The sequence below is a fragment of the Dromiciops gliroides genome, chromosome 5 (genome assembly GCF_019393635.1).
Source record: "Dromiciops gliroides isolate mDroGli1 chromosome 5, mDroGli1.pri, whole genome shotgun sequence".
Taxonomy (NCBI): domain Eukaryota; kingdom Metazoa; phylum Chordata; class Mammalia; order Microbiotheria; family Microbiotheriidae; genus Dromiciops; species Dromiciops gliroides.
Genome location: NC_057865.1, coordinates 106062303 through 106081479, shown reverse-complemented (window position 1 = coordinate 106081479; position 19177 = coordinate 106062303). Strand labels below are relative to the sequence as shown.

Genomic DNA, 19177 nt, shown 5'->3' with positions numbered 1-19177 from the left:
TCTCTGCAACCTCTGTCCAATTTGTACAGTTGGAGGAAGTCACAGAACAGCTCTAAATGCTCCAAAATGTTTATTCTTTCTGACTTTATCTGTGGTCTTACTATTGTGTCATCAGGCGTTTTGTTCCTTTCCTACTCAACCCCCGTGCCCCCCAACTCCAATTGGCTTTCTCTTGCTTACCAAATAAAATATAAAGTCTTTATCCTGAAATATAATGCCTTTACTAAATCTTTACAATAACACTGGCCACCTTCCCAGTATTATTTTACATGATTCCTATATATTTAAAGCACTATATAAAATCTGTGTAGTTATCTCTGCTTGTTAAAACCCTTGTCTTCCTTCAAAACCCAACTCATCTATCGTTTTTTAAAAAATCTCAGGTAAGAGTGATTCCTGCATCTTGGAATCACTCTTGCCATCTCATTTGATCCCTGTAATCTTAACCATTTTGTCACTTGTATACATTTCTTATTGCTTTATCTAAATTATAAGCCCTTCAAGGGTAAACTCTAGAATTCTTTTCACCTTTGTATCCTTTGCACCTGGCCCTACACATAGTATTCACTTTAATGCTTGAATTGAATTTAATGGGGACAGGGGCATATAAAATCTCTGTTTAACAGCGCATTATTTCTCCATATAGCTTCTCAGATTGTAAATATCTTGCTAGATTATCGATAGATAAGAGATTTTTAGTTTAGGAGGAATAGAGAGAGGATTATACAGTTAGAATCAGAAGAAAACGTACAGATCATCTACTTCAGCTTGCTCATTTTCAGATGAAGAAACACTTAAATAGGAGAGTTGGGAGAATCACTTCATTTGATTTTTTTTCTTCTCCCTTTGCCCTTTAGCTCTCCCTTTGCTTTGATAGTTCACCATTATTTGCTGCTTCATGGATACATGCATCATTCTTCAGTATTCCATATTAACTATCCTTTGTACCTTGGCTATGTGCACAAAAAACAGCTTTGCAGTCAGTGTATTGGGTGGAAAGGAATTGTTCTATAACATGTATTTCTTAGGGGCTGTAGAAGTAGGTATTCTAAGTATTAATGTTTAAGACTAGCAGAGAATATCTCAGGAATGGTGGAAGTGTGAGTGACAGTGGCAGCAAAATATTCTCTTGGCCAAAGCAGCGATCAGACTTTGGAATTGGAGCCTTGTATGAAAGGGAACAGAGTCAAAATGTGCTATAAAATGGGGAGAGTGATAGCTTTGGACATGGTAGAGCTGTCTGTCTTATGGTAGGTTTGGAAATGCTATTTCTGAAGTGAGGATTTATCTTGGAATAAGTAAATTGCATTTGTTCTGAATGGGTAAGAAAGTAAAGGAGAGAAAAAGAAGGAGCTAAGAATTTTTGGAAGGCTTGTTATTAAAGGAAGTCTTTCAGGGGTGTTGTTTTCCAAGTCTGTCATTGCACTTAACAAGATTTGAATAAATGAGAACTGCTAAGACATATGTGTGCTATTCTTTTCTATCTCGCTTCATTGTTTTCAGATCGAAACCACCCCCTTTTCCAACGTCTACAAAATAGAAAAGGTGAATACACTGTGAAAGTTAAATTTAACATGTAGTCTGTGTATAAAACTATGCACAGATTCATAGATTTAAAATTTTCAAATGTCTTAATCTAGTGGATAGAGAGCTGGCTCTGGAGTAAAGAAGACCTGAGTTTAAATCTACTCTCAGACACTTATTAGCTGTGATCTCTAGGCAAGTCTGTTAGCCTCCATTTCCTCATCTGTAAACTGAGTATGATAGTAACAGCACTTCCCTCCAGGATTGTTGTGAGGGTTAAATGAAATATTTATAAAAACATTTAGCAAGTTGTAAAGCACCATATCACTGCTAACTAACCAGTAACAGTTGGAGTCATAGAAGTAATAGTTGCACTTATATTAGTATTTCACAATATGACCTTTTTTTCATTAGTCCAGTATAAAAGCTCTAGTTGTTTTGGTGTGTTTTTATATCGTTCTTAAAAGAGAGACCCTTTTCAAATCTGTTTTCTGGGTCTATTCATTTTGTCTTAGAAAATGACAGGAAACATGTCCTACTTAATATATAACATTCATTCCTATAGAGTTCCTCATCTAGAATTCCCTTTCTCCTTCATATTTCAGTTTTATCCATTCTTCAAGGTCCCTTCTCTGTTGTTGTTGTTGTTGTTTTTTGCGGGGCAATGGGGGTTAAGTAACTTGTCCAAGGTCACACAGCTAGTAAGTGTCACGTGTCCGAGGCCAGATTTGAACTCAGGAACTCCTGAATCCAGGGCTGGTGCTTTATCTACTGCGCCACCTAGCCGCCCCCGTCCCTTCTCTGTTGTGAAGCATTCTTACAGCTCTAAACAACCATAAAATTCTTGTGAAGACCAGAAGAAAAATAAGATAGCAACAGTGAAAATTCAGTGCAGGTGGAAAAATAAAAATATTGCCATCAAAGTTCCTTGCATTGTCAAGTGCTGAAACTGATGAGATGAGGCATAAGGCATGTTATTTCCATCAGCAGAAATAACATTAAAGCAGATTATCTGCTTTGCTACTGTACCCTAAATACCATGGAACATTTCTATTGAACACAGCTGAAGCTTTTCTGTAAGTGTGGTTTCCCCCATTAGAATGTGAGCTCCTGGAAGCTGGGATTGTCTTATTTTTCTGTTTGTATCTCCACCCCTTAGTAACTGGCTCCAGAGCTAGAGCTTAGTTACTTTGTTCATAGTAAGTACTTTACAAATGCTTCATTCATTCATTTGTTCATTCAGTTAGATTAATGAGTTTTTGAGAACCTAATTAAAAATTTAGGCTCTTCAAGAGACAAGTTGAGTATCTTAAAATCTAGAAGTTTAAAGAATATTTGATATGGGTATCTTGAGTTCTACTGTAGAACTCCATGAAGATTTTAAAGTCATTTGCTTGATGACTCACTAAGTTTGAATAAAATAGTGCACTTTTGTCAGACATTCTTTGTAATTTTTGAGACTGTATTGAATTATCAGTACAGAAGAAAGATGAAAATAATTTAGGAATTGCTAAAAATCTTAGGTCATTGCAGAAATATATTTGCTACTGCTATACACTTAGGACTTGATTGATTTTGAAAAATAATACTGCAAATATTTTAAAATAAACAATTTTTCTTGGGGGGGGGCTGGGCAATGAGGGTTAAGTGACTTGCCCAGGGTCACACAGCTAGTAAGTGTCAAGTGTCTGAGGCCGGATTTGAACTCAGGTCCTCCTGAATCCAGGTCCAGTGCTTTATCTACTGCGCCATCTAACTGCCCCAATAAACAATTTAAAAAAATATTTGGTTCCCAGCCTAGGATTCTGCAAACCTTATTCCTTTCATGTAGTAGCCATTTAATAAATGCTCATTGAATTGAAATTAATTCTTTTTGAATCATGATGGTAAGGCCATTGAATGACTTAACGTCTTACCCTTGATCCTTGCCTGCTTTGGATTCCTCTATCTTGTACAGTAATTGGAAAAATTGGTCTTCTTGAAACTTTACCAAATTAGGAAATAGCCTAAGATGTAAAGGAGTAGAGAAGTTTAACTTAAACAAGTAAACTTTTTCTCTTTTTAAAAATCTTGAACTTTTAAACAATTAAAATGCATCATCTGATGCAAAAATTGATCCTAGCTTGATCCTTGGTTACCTAGCTCAGGTACCTGAGAAGAGTCAGATTTCCATGTGGCAAAATTTGCATTTGAGGTTGGTTTTTCCTATCAGATTCTTTCTTTCTTTTTTAAAAAATTTTTTCTTTGTTTTTTTTGTTTTTGTTTTTGGTGAGGCAATTGGGGTTAAGTGACTTGCCCAGGGTCACACAGCTAGTATGTGTTAAGTGTCTGAGGCCGGATTTGAACTCGGGTCCTCCTGAATCCAGGGCCGGTGCTCTATCCACTGTGCCACCTAGTTGCCCCTCATCAGATTCTTTCTTAAAAATAAATGCATTTGGGGCAGCTAGGTGGCGCAGTGGATAGAGCACTGGCCCTGGAATCGGGAGGGTGTCCCTGGGCAAGTCACTTAACTGCAATTGCCTCACTAAAAAAAAAAAATAAATAAATGCATTCTCTGACAATAGAAAACTTGAGTCTAGAAAACTTAATATCTTGCTCATTTTGCTATAATTAGATGGTTTCTATTGCTTTCAAGTTTTAAAGAAAATAATGCCACACATATGTGTTTTGTTATTTCTTCCAACATTTCTAAAACCTCTCAGAAGAAAATGGGGAGAGTGAAAATTTTCTCACATACCACTGAAATTGCATTGATATTTCCCCTGCTACCTTTTGTTTATAGTTAGTCATTACATCATGTTACACCTAATTATTCTTTGGTTATTTGTGTTGTATTTTCTCTTAAATCTTTATATCTTCCATTATATCTATCACAAAGAAGGTACTCTGTAAATACTTGTTTAATTGATTTGCCTGACAGTACTGTAATGTTACAGAGCTTTTTATTCAAAGGAGAAAATCCTTACCTTGATTCATATTCTCTGCTGCTTTTTCAATTTCAATGTTGAAATTATGTACACTTGTACCATTTGTGTAATATGTACTTGAATCTTGAATTTTTCTGGGCCTTGACTTATCATTAGTCCTACACATGAAGACCACCTATGTGCTAAAGATCCTCTTGGTCTCTCTGTGTGTTCTTTTTTCTTTCTTTCTTTCTTTCTTTCTTTCTTTCTTTCTTTCTTTCTTTCTTTCTTTCTTTCTTTCTTTCTTTCTTTCTTTCTTTCTTTCTTTCTTTCTTTCTTTCTTTCTTTCTTTCTTTCCTTCCTTCCTTCCTTCCTTCCTTCCTTCCTTCCTTCCTTCCTTCCTTCCTTCCTTCCTTCCTTCCTTCCTTCCTTCCTTCCTTCCTTCCTTCCTTCCTTCCTTCCTTCCTTCCTTCCTTCCTTCCTTCCTTCCTTCCTTCCTTCCTTCCTTCCTTCCTTCCTTCCTTCCTTCCTTCCTTCCTTCCTTCCTTCCTTCCTTCCTTCCTTCCTTCCTTCCTTCCTTCCTTCCTTCCTTCCTTCCTTCCTTCCTTCCTTCCTTCCTTCCTTCCTTCCTTCCTTCCTTCCTTCCTTCCTTCCTTCCTTCCTTCCTTCCTTCCTTCCTTCCTTCCTTCCTTCCTTCCTTCCTTCCTTCCTTCCTTCCTTCCTTCCTTCCTTCCTTCCTTCCTTCCTTCCTTCCTTCCTTCCTTCCTTCCTTCCTTCCTTCCTTCCTTTCTTTCTTTCTTTGATGAGGCAATTGGGGTTAAGTGACTTGCCCAGGGTCACACAGCTAGTAATTGTTAAGTGTCTGAGGCCAGATTTGAACTCAAGTCCTCCTGAATCCAGGGCCGGTGCTCTATCCACTGCGCCACCTAGCTGCCCCGTCTCTGTATTCTAATCCTTTATGCTGCATCTATCATAATATCACAGGTATGTGCCCTTTGGCCCACCTGCTTTTTTGGTCATGTATTTCTCTGATGTGTAATTGATGTTCTTTAATTTATATCAAATTTCCTGTTATTTATGATGTTATTTGGTGCTCTTCATATCTACTGCTTCCTAACTCAATCTCTTCTTCTTCTTCTTTTTTTTTTTTTTTTAATTTTTTTAGCGGGGCAATGAAGGTCAAGTGACTTGCCCAGGGTCACACAGCTAGTAAGTGTCAAGGGTCTGAGGCCAGATTTGAACTTAGGTCATCCTGAATCCAAGGCTGGTGCTTTATCTACTGCGCCACCTAGCTGCCCTTATTCTTTGTTTTTTGATGCTTCCTTTTTTACTTTGCTGTCAGCAGCCAAATGACTCTTCTTCTCCCTTCCCTGTAGAAATTTTCCCTGTGAGAAAGATGTCTGGGTAAAACAACCAGTTCTTTGGGCATGGCTGGTAGTGTACTTCCTCGACCCTTCTAATTTTCTTCCCTTTTTGATGAGAGAGGAAAAGTGTCCTTGTTCTCTAGCTCTTTTACTGAAAAACACTTTTGTAGCCTAGATGTAAGGCTTCTTTCTCTCTCAGGTACAAATCTCTTGCTACTAAGACACATTTTGCAGTTCATTTTTCACTGGGCTCCCCAGTATGCAACTTGTTCATCTTTGTCATCAGAGAGGTGGTGGTGATTTAACAGGAGGAAGTGGATAGAGTAGCTGCTTGGTTCTGATTTTGCTTCTCTTTTTTCTGCCAAGGAGAATGGATGTCTTTACAGTAGAAATGACATAACAATAGTGGCTAGCCTTGGGTTGATGTTCAAGATAAATAAGAATATGGTAAAGGCTCACATAGTGTCTTTGGTGAAATCAGGGTACCTGGTCCAGATGAGTACTTAAGAACTTGGTGGTTGAGATTTTTGAGCTATTGTCAGTGATATTTGAAAAATCATGAAGGAAAGGAGAGACACCACAGGACTGGAAAAGTGCAAAATGTACAATTTTCAAATAAAGAGGAAGCGAATAGAGTCTGTATGTTAATAAGTCAGTGAGCCTGTCTTAAGTTTCTAGGAAAATTTTTGGAACAGATCACTTTTTTTAAACAGATGGTTAATGCACATCTAGAAAAAGTCATTTACCTAATTTATATTAGACTAATAATATTTTATTTTTTGATGAGCATTATTACTTAATTGGTTAAAGAGGAGAATGCTAAGCCTGTAGGTGATAATAGTGGATAGAGAGCTGAACTTGGAATCAGGAAGACCTGAGTTCAAATCCTGTTTCAAACACAACCTGAACAAGTTACTGAACCTCTCGGACTCAGTTTCCCCATCTGTAAAATGCGAATAATAATAGCATCTGTCTTATTACCGTTGTTGTGAGAATCAAATTATTTAATATTTGTAAAGGGCTTTGCAGACTTTAAGGTGCTCATAAATGCTAGTTCTTATCATTATTATTATAAGAACTTACCTAGATGTTTAACAAATCATATGATAAAATGTCTCATACTATTCTTGCAGAAAAGATGTAGAGATGGTGGCTAGACAATTATATAATTAGATGAATTCAGAACTGGTTATATGGTTAGACTCAGAGTAGTATAATATCATCTTGGCTAGAAGTTTTCAATGGAATGTTTCAGAGATGTGTTAACATTTTTATCAATGACTTGGTCATACTTGTCAAATTTACAGATGACCCCTAGCTGTGAATGATAACTAAAGCAGTGATTGACAGTATTAGAATCCAAACTGATCTTGATGGGCTAGAGCATTGAACTGAATCTAAGAAGATGAAATTCATTTGAAATAAATGTAAAGTTTTATACTTGAATTCAAGATAACAGCTTCATAATTACAGAATGATATGAGGCATGATATTAGACATTATTTGTTTGAAATAGATCTAGTGGTTTTTAGCGACTTAAAGCGTAATATAGGTTAATGATATGATGTAGCAGCCTATAAGATTAATGCAGTCCTTGCCTGCTTTATGAGAGGCATATTTTCTAGGCATAAGAAAGACTAAAACCCTTTGCACTTTGCCTTAGTGTTGTGTTCACTTCTGAGCATCCCGTGGATAAGCTGAATGACATATGAATTAGGATAGCCAGGTTGGTGAAGCATGTCAAATTTATGTCATGTGAGAATTGAAAGACTTAGAGTTGTTTAGCTCAATGAAGAGAAAACCCAAAGGTGTCTGACGGCTGTATAAGAGTATGTAAAGGATTCTTGTGTGGAGGTGGGATTAGATTTATTCTGTTTGTTCCAAGAAGACAGATTCAGAAACAGGTGGGAAGTTGGAAAGAGGGAGATTTAAACTTTATTTTTTAAAAATTGCTTAACAATTAGAGCTGTCCAAAAATGGTATTCTTTCTACTTTCAGGCTGCCTCCGGAGGTAATGGGTTTCTCTCCTCATTGGAAGTCTTCATATAGAGGCTGGGTGTCTACTTGTTGGGTATGTTGTAGAGGGGTTCAGGTTCAGGTTGGATTAGATTCTCTTCCAACTCTGAGAGTTTGTGAATCTGTGATTCATTTTCCGCAGTTCAGATTCATGGTTGACATTTTGTTTATGTTCCTTATGAGCACTGAAGTGTGAGAAAGCCAAGTGTCCCATGAAATGTTGTTCATTGTGTTTGAATACATAATAGAACTAGTTCTGTCAGCTCCCTTATTTGTGTCCACAGTGAGAGCCTTTGAACCCTCATTCCATTTACTTTCGAATTCTTTATGTTATTTGGTTTTATTCATGTAACATAAATGTCAACATTCTTACAATTCACTTCCTCCATCAGAATATCAACAGTGTTAAGACAATGTTCATAGGAGGTCCAAAAGCTTTGAATTTAGCACCATCTGCTACCTCATCCCCTACTGGTAGAGTAAATGGAAGCTGTTACCTTTTATTCCTGCTACATGACAAAACCCAAATCTCCTTGATTTTGTAGTCGTGCACATCCTTGGTGGTTTTTCACCACTTCTTGTACTCAGTCATCATTGCTAATGATGTTGAAGTCTGTTTAAGTGCAGCATGTGTTATACTATTTTCTTCTATATAAATTATTCTGGGTTGGTGGGGATCCACAGTTCATTGTCAGAGAACCTACTACTGTGGACATGTGAGAATCATTGATTTGCAAGTTCCCTCCTATGATGCAGATAGAAGCCCATCCATGCCTGTATACCCATGTCCAGAAAATTCACAACAGGTCCATCCTTTGAGCCAGCAGTGCAGGAGGTCTGCCTCACTTTCTCCTAACCTTGGATTCCTCACAGTGGAACACTCTAGCCATCTCCCTGTCATCCTTTACTCTTACCATGTGACCAGCTTATCTTCTCTTTCTGTCATACAGTTTCTAGATAGCATCATTTACTCTATTTCCTCTTTTGTAGTTCCTCTGTAAGGGGATAAAATTCTAAAATATCTAATGAGTGGTCGCCAATAATTTTTGTGTATGTGTGTGGGGGGGGCAATAGGGGTTAAGTGACTTGCCCAGGGTCACACAGCTAGTAAGTGTCAAGTGTCTGAGGTCAGATTTGAACTCAGGTACTCCTGAATCCAGGGCTGGTGCTTTATCTACTGCGCTACCTAGCTGCCCCGGTCATCAATAAAAGATAAGCTTTAGCAAGAGTTTAGACTTTTTTTTTTTTTTAAGTGAGGCAATTGGGGTTAAGTGACTTGCCCGGGGTCACACAGCTAATGTGTTAAGTGTCTGAGGCCGGATTTGAACTCAGGCACTTCTGACTCCAGGGCCGGTGCTCTATCCACCGCGCCATCTAGCTGCCCCAAGAGTTTAGACTTATAAGCATTTATTAAGGAGAATAAGAATTTGGTGAAGAGAAAGAGAAAGGCCTAGATTCCTCTATCTATTAAAAGGAGAGTGCATTTCTAGCTCCATTCTAGCTCCACTCTCTACCAGTGTCCTGAGGAAAGAGAGCAAGAACACCAGCCTTGCCCCCTCTTCCTCCCACACCCTCACGTCTCTTCCTGACGCCAAAGAAAAGGTGCATGGCCTTGCCCTCAGACGCCTTCTCCTCATGGCAGAGCTTTCCTCCAGCAGGTGGTGTCATTCCAATCATTACACCTCATTGCTTATATTTTGCATCCTGTTCACAACTACCACATACTTTTCCTTTGCCTTCTGGATCATACAACAGGAAACCGTTGATGTTGGCAAAATGTGGGGTTTTTTGTGATATGGAGCAGTTTGGGTTCATCAAAGGAACTGGGCATTTTCTCAGATGTGATACAGGCTGCCCTCTTCCACTTAATTCAGTTCAATTCAGCAAGCATTTGTTAAGTACCTGCTGTACTAGGAACTTATAAGATCTTTTCCAACTCCAAAATTTTGTGGTTTTATTGAATACATTACTGTTTTTTGTTTTTGTTTTTTTTTGGTGAGGCAATCGAAGTTAAATGGCTTGCCCAGGGTCACACAGCTAGTAAGTGCTAAGTGTCTGAGGCCGGATTTGAACTCAGGTCCTCCTGAATCCAGGGCCAGTGTACTATCCACTGCGCCACCTAGCTGCCCCTACAGTACTGTTGTTAACTCTCAGCGGGGAATCATCATTTCGTTCCTGTAGGTACTTTTGTTTCATTCCATAGCTGATAGGCAAGAAAGTTAAAGCCCCTACCCCTACCTGTTTCCCTATGGTCTTTCCCAGACCCATAACCCAAGTCATCTTCAGTCAATCAATAAGCATTTGTTAAGTACCCATTTGTTCTTTATTTCTCTGGTGTGCCTACCAAGAGATGTAGTAATGGACTAATTCAGGAGATTTTCCATATAATTCCATGCCATAATCTAGGCATTCTGATTAGGTTTTTCTTGTGTGAATTGTCATACCAGTCTCTTTAGAGTAGCTGTGGATTTTATTGAGAGTCTCTTTAGTTATTCTAAGATTGAGTGTAATCAGAACAGTGTTTTCTGCAAATAGGAGCACTTAAAGGACCTCTTTATGTAAGGACAGCCTTTTTCAGGGAAGGAAGGAAATGAGCTTTTATTAAGGGCAAAGATCTCATTTGATCTTTTTCAGTTGGACTTTGTGCAGAACATCTTTTATGATGGTGGTGAACAGTTGACAAATCTGTTTCTATTTTATACTATACTTAATATGGTGGTTATAAGATTATCAGACAAAGTGATATTTGTGATTGCATCAGTCAAGATATTCTGGATTATTTTAACATGTATGGGATATGGAAAGAACCTTTTTAAAGCTGTGTTTGCTTACCATGTCTTTTTTTTAAAAAATTACAATAAATACAGCCTGCCTGTTCCTTTCCTATATTTTTTATCAAGAATTAATTGATACTGTCACTTTTGGGGGGTCCTAATACCATCTGTGATATAGTAGAAAGAGTGCTGGACTTGGAGTCTGACAAGACCCAGAATTATAAGGTGCACCTGTGACTTGTATGTCTACAGGCAGGCCACCTAACTGCTCTAAACCTTCACTGCAAAATAGAGATGACAGTAATACTTAATCTTACAAAGTTGTAAGGATCAAATCAGGTGGTGTTGAAATGCTTTGTAAATCTTAAAGCCTCATATCAAGACCAGCTATTTTCTATTTCTTTAGAATCCCCCCCCCCCCCGTTTGGGGGGGGGTGAGGCAGTTAGGGTTAAGTGACTTGCCCAGGGTCACACAGCTAGTGTCAAGTGTCTGAGGCTGGATTTGAACTCAGGTCCTCCTGAATCCAGGGCCAGTGTTTTTTCCACTGTGCTGCCTAGCTGCCCCCTTCCCCCTTTTTTTATAGCTTCAAATTCATTCTTCCTATTCACAATATTCACAGATTCATATTATAATCTTTTTTTTCCAGTTTACTAGTAATGCATTTATTTGATGTTTGTTAAATTCAGAATAGGAGGGAAAAAAGTTCAATTTCCTGTTAACCTTTAAAATTCTGTATGTCTAATACATGTATGTATTTGCATATCTCTTTTTTTCACTTTCATCTATAAATGCTGGAAAGTGGACCTGACTTAACTTGCACTTCATTTCTCTTGCCTATTTTTCACTCTTTTGTGAGGTGATAATTTTTTGTTTTAGTTTTTGTTTTTTGCGGGGCAGTGGGGGTTAAGTGACTTGCCCAGAGTCACACAGCTAGTAAGTGTCAAGTGTCTGAGGCTGGATTTGTACTCAAGTCCTCCTGAATCCAGGGCCAGTGCTTTATCCACTGTGCCACCTAGATGTCCTGGTAATTTTTTATAATTTTCCATCTATCTATAAAATATTGCACATGATCTTGTATCATCTTTGTCTTTCATATCTCTTCATTTGCAAGGAGATAAAAGTATTTGTCAGATAAGGTAGTTTCTGTGTTCTTTTGGCCTTTATATGATGATTGTTATGCATCATTTAACTTCTCTAAGAGATGGATCTTTACTTTTATCAGTTTTCTATTCTTAGAGCATTTTTGACACTTCAAGGATAGATTAATAATGTACAAATAATTTCTCTTTTGAAATTCATAGTTGAAATTCTTTTGGATTTTACATTGAATTGTCTATATCTATTAGAATGTAAATGATTAATTTTAGAGAGCTCCATGCTTGTCCTCGTTCTGTTTAACATATTGTCAAATGACTTAGAGACATATAAAATTTGTAAGTGACACAAAGCTAAGACATATAAAACATTGGTTGATAGGATTCAAAAGGATCCTGACAGTCAAGAATGTTTGACTGAACTTAGTAAGATGAAATTTAATAGGGATAAATATTAAGTCCCTCCCTTGTCTTCAGAAAGTTGGGGTCCCACAGTCAATAAGTATTAAGCACTTGCTGTGTTCCATTTGCTATACTAGGCACTAGGGATAAAAATGTAAAGACTGAAGCAATTCCTCTTCTCAGAGAGCTTAGCTTCTCAGAAGATGTGTGGCTAGAAAATTGTCTGAAAGAAATCTGGAGATTTTAGTGGACTGCAAGTTTAATATGAGCCATTAGAGTGCCATGGCACTCTTAGGCTGCATTAACAAAAAGGAATAGTGTCTAAAACTAGGAAGGTGATAGACCTGCTGTACTCTTCCATGGTCTGACAATATCTGAAGTGTTGTATATAGTTCTGGGTGCCATATTTTGAGGAACACGTAGATAAATAAAGCTGGAGAGTGTTCATATAAGGGCAGCCAGAGTGGTAGAAGACCTTGAGCTTATGTCACTGAGAGTTGAAGGAAGGAGGGATGCTTAGCCTATAAAAAGAAGCCTAGAAGGATGGGGGTGGGAATTTGGCAGCCACATATTATAACTGTCTTCAAGTGGGCTGTCACATGGAAGAAGAGTTAGGCTTGTTTTAATTGGCTCCAGAGGGCAGACTTGGAAGTAGTGGACAGAAGTTGCAAAGAACCAAGTTTAGACTTGATATAAGGAAAGACTATTTAGAGTGGAAGGGGCTGCCTTAACATAGATTGAGTTCTCCCTCACTGGAGGTCTTCAGGGAAAAGCTGGGTGACTGAGTTTGGTATGCGATGGAAAAGATTTTTTAGGTATGGATTGGATTAGATGGTCATTGATGTCATTTTTTTGGGCGGTGCAGTGAGGGTTAAGTGACTTGCCCAGGGTCACACAGCTAGTAAGTGTCAAGTGTCTGAGACTGGATTTGAACTCAGGTCCTCTTGAATGCAGAGCCAGTGCTTTATCCACTGCTATACCTAGCTTCCCCCAATGTCATTCTAATTATGAGATTCTGTGAATCTGTTTTACTTTATCTCTGCCTTTTAGATTAATAATGATAATGATAGATATAGATAAAATATTATATCATACTTTAAGGTTTGCCAAGCACTTTACATATATTAATTTCATTTAATCCTCACTATAACTCTGTGAAGTGTGTTATTATTCCCATTTTACAGATGAGGAAACTGAGACTAAGAGAGCTTAAGTGACTTGCCCAGGGGGAGTCATACGAATAGTAAGTGTCTGAGGCAGGATATGAATTAAGGTTTTATCAACTCCAAGTCCTATATTCACTCTGTTCCCTAGTATTCTTCTGTCTACTACTTACTTTTGGGGGGCGGTGAGGCAGTTGGGGTTAAGTGACTTGCCCAGGGTTACACAGCTAGTAAGTGTCAAGTGTCTGAGGGCAGATTTGAACTCAGGTCCTCCTGACTCCAGGGTCAGTGCTCTATCCACTGCGCCACCTAACTTCCCCTATCTCCTACTTACTTAACCCAATTTCTTCTGCCAGTTCTCTTAGCACGTGCTCAACAATACAGAGGGAAAAGTTTAAAAGTCATAGTCCTTAAAGAAAAAAAATAGAAAATTAAACTTGGATTCCACCTGATGTTATTAGTCTATAACCACGAATATGTTTACTGAAACAATAACAAGGTTTTATAACAATACTCCAAATCTCTGTTTATTTACAGATCCAGGTCCCGAGAGCATCGTAGACATCGATCTCGTTCTACTTCACGAGAACGAAAGAGAAGAACTAGATCCAAGTCCCGTGAGAAACGCCATCGTCACAGGTCACGCTCCAGCAGCCGAAGCCGAAGCCGCAGCCACCAGAGAAGCCGGCATAGCTCCAGAGACCGGAGCCGAGAGCGGTCCAAAAGAAGGTATTAGTCTGACCCCGAAACACCGGCTCACTGCACTGCCCTACACTTGGTGTGAGCAAGAGCTTTATTAGTTTAGTTTAGTCAGTAGTGGAGATTTCAGAATACATTTCTAATACAGCCACATGCTTTTTTCTTTAAATCATAAAACAAATCATTTGGATTAAAATCACACCTGATATAAACAGAAGGCAATTATTTGCTGTTATTTTCTGGATGAAATGTTACTTGTAAGTGAATATATAGCTGCAAATTCTTTTTAGAGTAATAACCTTTCCATTGTTGGTATGATCTTACTGTGTATAAAACATTGCAAGGGATGCAGAAGAGAAAAGATAATCCTTGTACTCCAGGAGGATAGCACCACAGGAGGAATATATCATGCCATATCAGTAGGTGCAAATTGTTAATGGCCCTTGCACTGTGCATGTGCTTTACCCAACATAACAAGAGAGTGATTAGATGGTTTGAGTTCATCAGGAAAATTCATCCTTGTAGGAAATGATTTTTGAGACCATGTTTGAAAGTGATGAGAGAAAGGAATTAGCAGAAAGGAACAGGGGGTGAGCTGAGTGAGTCCTCATTGGAGCGGCTTATTCAGTTTGTGTGCTAAGGTTTGAAAATGATAAAACAAGGGGAAATGGTTGTGGGCCAGACTGAGGATTTTGAAATTGGTCTAATAGAAGCTATTAAGGACTCGGCATCCGTCATCTATTCATCATTGCATACATACATGCAAACGTACCACACATCATTTGGTCTGTGTGTGTGCGTGCGTGCGTGCGCATATTCTTGAATACAGCAGAACATTAGAAGGGTTTTTTAAAGCTATAACTAGGACGGATTGGAGTGTTAGTAATGAGGAAGCTGCTGTTTTGGACGAGGACCTAGATTAGGCTGTAGCTCTACAGAGGAAAGGAGTAAGTATGGATTAGCTATTGAGAGTGAAGGGGGGGCAGAGGGTAGGATGGGGGGAGAGCAGAAGTTGAAACTTTTGAGCCTGGGAATCGAGCATGGTGGTACGGTTGATGATAAAAGGATCTTGAATTTCAGTATATCAGTCTATTTAAGATGCCATGAAGACAACAGAATATATGAGCAGGAATAGTTCAAGAATTTGAACAAAAAATACGGATTTAGTGATTATACCTTCAAAAGGTCATAGAAACCAAGCAGTTGATATGAGGGTAAAAAAAAAAATCTTTTGAACAAAACTAAAAAAAGTCATCTGCCTGGTAGCCATATTCTCTCCAACTTTGCTTCATCTCATAACAGTTACTTAGTCATTGGGCTGGACAGCTAAAAAGAATACAAAATTTTTTGTAATTTGAGAGAAAAAAGAAAACACCCCTCCCAGTTTATAATAAAAAGAAAGAATTTTTAAATGGTGTAAGTTCTTGGTTTTAGTCAAAAGTATATTGTGATGATATAAACTGAATCTCCTCCCTCCCTTCCCCTTCTTTTAAGAACAGTAAAGTTTAAAAACAACCTCAACCAAAATTCTCTAGGTGCTTCATGGTGACATTGAGTTGACCTTTGAATTCTTGAAGGTTATGCTAGTAGAGCACAAGCTCTTGCAATCCTACTAAACTGAAGAGAGGCTGCTTTGAATATGGGCCTAGTGATGCATTCCTTGTACATTAGTTTTCTAAGGAGAGGTTTGCCTGTTTGACTGGAAGTTGGTAAATCTTTCACTTGTAGCAAGATGGTCATCTTCTAGATTGATAAAATAACAGGTTCTTGAAGTACTGAAGAAATGTGTGACAGGAACTTGTTGAATTTTTAGGGATAGACTTGACAGGATAGAATTAGGACCTTAGGAATGCAAGAAAACTCTGAAGAGCAGGGAAAATGCTTTAAGGGAGAAGCTTTTAGCATGGCGTCTGTGAACTTGTTCTTTAAAGGATTGTGATAACTCTATTTTGATATAATTGGTTTCCTTTATAATCCTACGTGTTTTATTTTCTTCCATGCATTTAAAAATATTTTGAAAAGAGATCCATGGGCTTAAGTAGATTACCAAAAGGGTCTATGATACAAAAAAAGGTTCAATCTACTTCATTTCTTAGAACTACACATAATCTACCCATTTGTTTTATTTGCTCACAGGTACAGTCAATCCCATAATTGTTGAACGTATAGGTATTACAGATATATAAGAAATAGGAAATGTAATATAATTCAAATGTAATTCTCTTCAAAGAATTAACATATATTTAAGGGAATAAGACTAACATGTGAAATGTATAATTATGAGAACCACACAAGATTTAAGTCTGTCGGTCTCTTTCTCCCCTTTAAGAGAAAGAAATCACTGCAAAGTACTTGAGGAAGATCTCCTAAGATTGCCATAAATAAGTACAGAGAAGGTTTTCTTGGGGGTGGGTGAAATTTCATGAGGAAAAGCAAATAAAAATGGGCATAGCATTTCTACAGGTAGATTTGCCTGATTAAATAAAGATTTTTCATGGGTTTTTTTTTTCCGGGGTGGGGTTAAATTGATGCTTTAAAAAAATCACTGTCATCCACGACTGTCTCACCTCTCTCCCAACCTTTCTCTGTCCTAATTAACCCATACTCAGATAACATGAATCAGCACATAGGACCTATCTGGCTGGCTCTCTCCTGACCTCCATTCTGCTGAGAGGTAGAGGCGTACAGTAGCATTGAAGTCTCCTGAAGTCATGACTGGTCACTCTATTTGTCAAACTTCTGACATCTCTTAGAGCTATTTCTTTTTTCTTTTCTTTTCTTTCTTTCTTTCTTTCTTTCTTTTTTTTTTTTAAGTGAGGCAATTGGGGTTAAGCGACTTCCCCAGGGTCACACAGCCAATAAGTGTTAAGTGTCTGAGGCCAGATTTGAACTCAGGTACTCCTGACTCCAGGGCCAGTGCTCTGTCTACTGTGCCACCTAGCTGCCCCTTCTTAGAGCTATTTCAAGTTCTTGGATACTATGATACATTGAGCTGTGATTTTGTTTTGTATATATGGCAACCATTTGTTTTGTATATAGGGCTCATGTTGAGGAATAGTGAGAATTTAGGTCAGATTTGAATTCAGGTCTTCCTGAATCCAGGGCTGGTGGTGCTTTATCCACTGTGCCACCTAGTTGCCCCGATTCATACATCATTTGAGGAAGATAGGTGGCCTTTCAGGTGCCTTTGAACTCAGATTCTGAAAACATGTATATCTTATCTGTGTTCTTGTTAGGATTATTATTCATCTAGCTAAGTCCGAGAGAATAAAATAGTTTTCTTCTTACTATTTACACACACACACACACACACACACACACACACACACACACACTCTCACTCTCTCTCTCTCTCTCTCTCTCTCTCTCTCTCTCTCTCTCTCTCTCTCTCAAGTAACCAGCTTCTTTTCTATCTCCAAAGGCTGTCTCACTGGACCTGGTACCTTATTTTCTAGGTCAACAATCTGCTTCTTTGGAATTGACCCAACTTATTGTTTATTTTAATTTAGTGACATTCTTTGGTGGAGTTTTTAGCTATAGCATGCTCAAGCTTTCCCTCAGGCATGTATCTGCATACCATACAACAGGTTTGGTACAAAAACTAGAATTAAAATTTCCTTTTGTTTCTTAGTTGGTAAAATTATATGGCATTGTGAAACTAATATGGTGTTGGATTGTTCAACCTAAATTTGATGTTTAACTCAAACCTTATTTATATTTGTAGATTTGTTTTTCTGGGTCATCCTTATATCATCCTGTGTTACATTATCTGCAGCAGAATTCTGTTCTGATAAACTGTTTTTACTATTTTCCCTCTATGTTCATTCTCATACTAATTGCTTTGTACAAATCTTTATTCTTTCGTTTGTGATCCTGGATTGCCTCTATTTTATCATGTCAATTTTGGGTTTTCAAATAATGTTTTTCAGATCCTCAAAAGAAAGGTCTTCTGGAGATAAAGAGAGGTCATTAAGAGACCAAGACCTAGCATCACGTGACAAAGATAGGAGTTCCAGAGAGCGGTCACCTCGAGACAGAGAGAGAAAAGATAAGAAACGTTCCTATGAGAGTGCTAATGGCCGTTCAGAAGACAGGAGGAGCTCTGAAGAGCGTGAAGCGGGGGAGATTTAACAGGCTGTACATTTCTTCAATCCTTAAGCTTCCTATGGAGTTACATACTATTGTTTAGTTTACAGCTGTCCAAGGCAACTCAGTCGTTCCAGACACCAATCCAATTAGGCTAGATGTACAGTATCTAAAAGTTTGACTATAACTCAATCTGAACTGAACGTCTTTTCCTGGATGAAGTTTTAAATTGCATCCATAATTTCTGGTGAATCCTAATACAATTCTGAAAGGTTATTCTGTTCACAAGTGCAGTTTTATGTAGTAAAATGCAGGTCTCAATGTTTTATTTTCAGTAGACGTTAGAGTGAACAAATTGTGTTAACTTGCCTTGGGCTTTCTTGAACATTTGTAAAATTCTTCTTTTCTAGTCCAAATAGCAGCAGCTTTGGGAGTCTTGTTTTGATTTCTTCCTCTACCCTTCTGTCCTGCCCTCCCACCTGCCATCCCAAATTGCAAAGTAAGGCAGGAGTTGGAGGGGCCATATAATTCGGGTTAGAAGCTTCTGTTCCACTGATTGACTACTAGTTGGTTATATTTCAGATCATTTATTGCTGGGGTGTGTGTTCTGGAGAAAATGGAAATGTTTGTTTCTTTTTCCCTTTTTTTAAACAGTGCCTATTTAGATTTGGAAGTTGGAACAGCTGTTGCATTACACCTTTTGCATTTTTATTGAAATTTTGAAATCAAACCTTGTCTTGATTTTTCTGTTACATTGAATTGCTATGTTCAGGTTGTTGGGGGGAATCTTTCTTAAGCACTTCTTGCCTTTTTTTTTTCTTGTGGAGTGTAAAGGCTACACCACTTAATTGTTTTTAAAAAAAGAAAATAATAATAAAATGAAAAGAGCTCTCACCACCACCACCACCATCACCATTAAACACCTGCATTGTTCAGTAAGTTGTCACTTAGCACTTTCTCCTGTGAACATTCCTCACGTTTTTTCTTTCATTGATATTTCCTTTCTGTGTAAGACACAAAAGATGTGGAGATATTTGCAAAAATTCTGAACTCTGGGCTTAACTGGTTAACCCAGGCCATCTATAGTGCTCACATTCACCTATCCAGGTTTAGAACACCTGCCCTAGGGAGGTGCCTGCACCTGCACC

General features: G+C 38.1%; 1 protein-coding gene across 3 annotated transcripts in view; it reads left to right on the top strand.

Moving 5' to 3' along the window:
* LOC122727640 (putative RNA-binding protein Luc7-like 2) overlaps positions 1-18939 on the top strand; it is a 114704-nt gene extending 95765 nt beyond the window's left edge. For all 3 annotated transcript variants that reach the window (XM_043965309.1, XM_043965307.1, XM_043965308.1), the window contains 2 exons: positions 13782-13973; positions 17873-18939. In XM_043965309.1, coding sequence (XP_043821244.1) covers positions 13782-13973; positions 17873-18074 — 394 coding nt within the window. In that variant the 3' untranslated portion in view covers positions 18075-18939. The remainder of the gene's footprint in view (positions 1-13781; positions 13974-17872) is intronic.
* Positions 18940-19177: the final 238 nt, after the last annotated feature.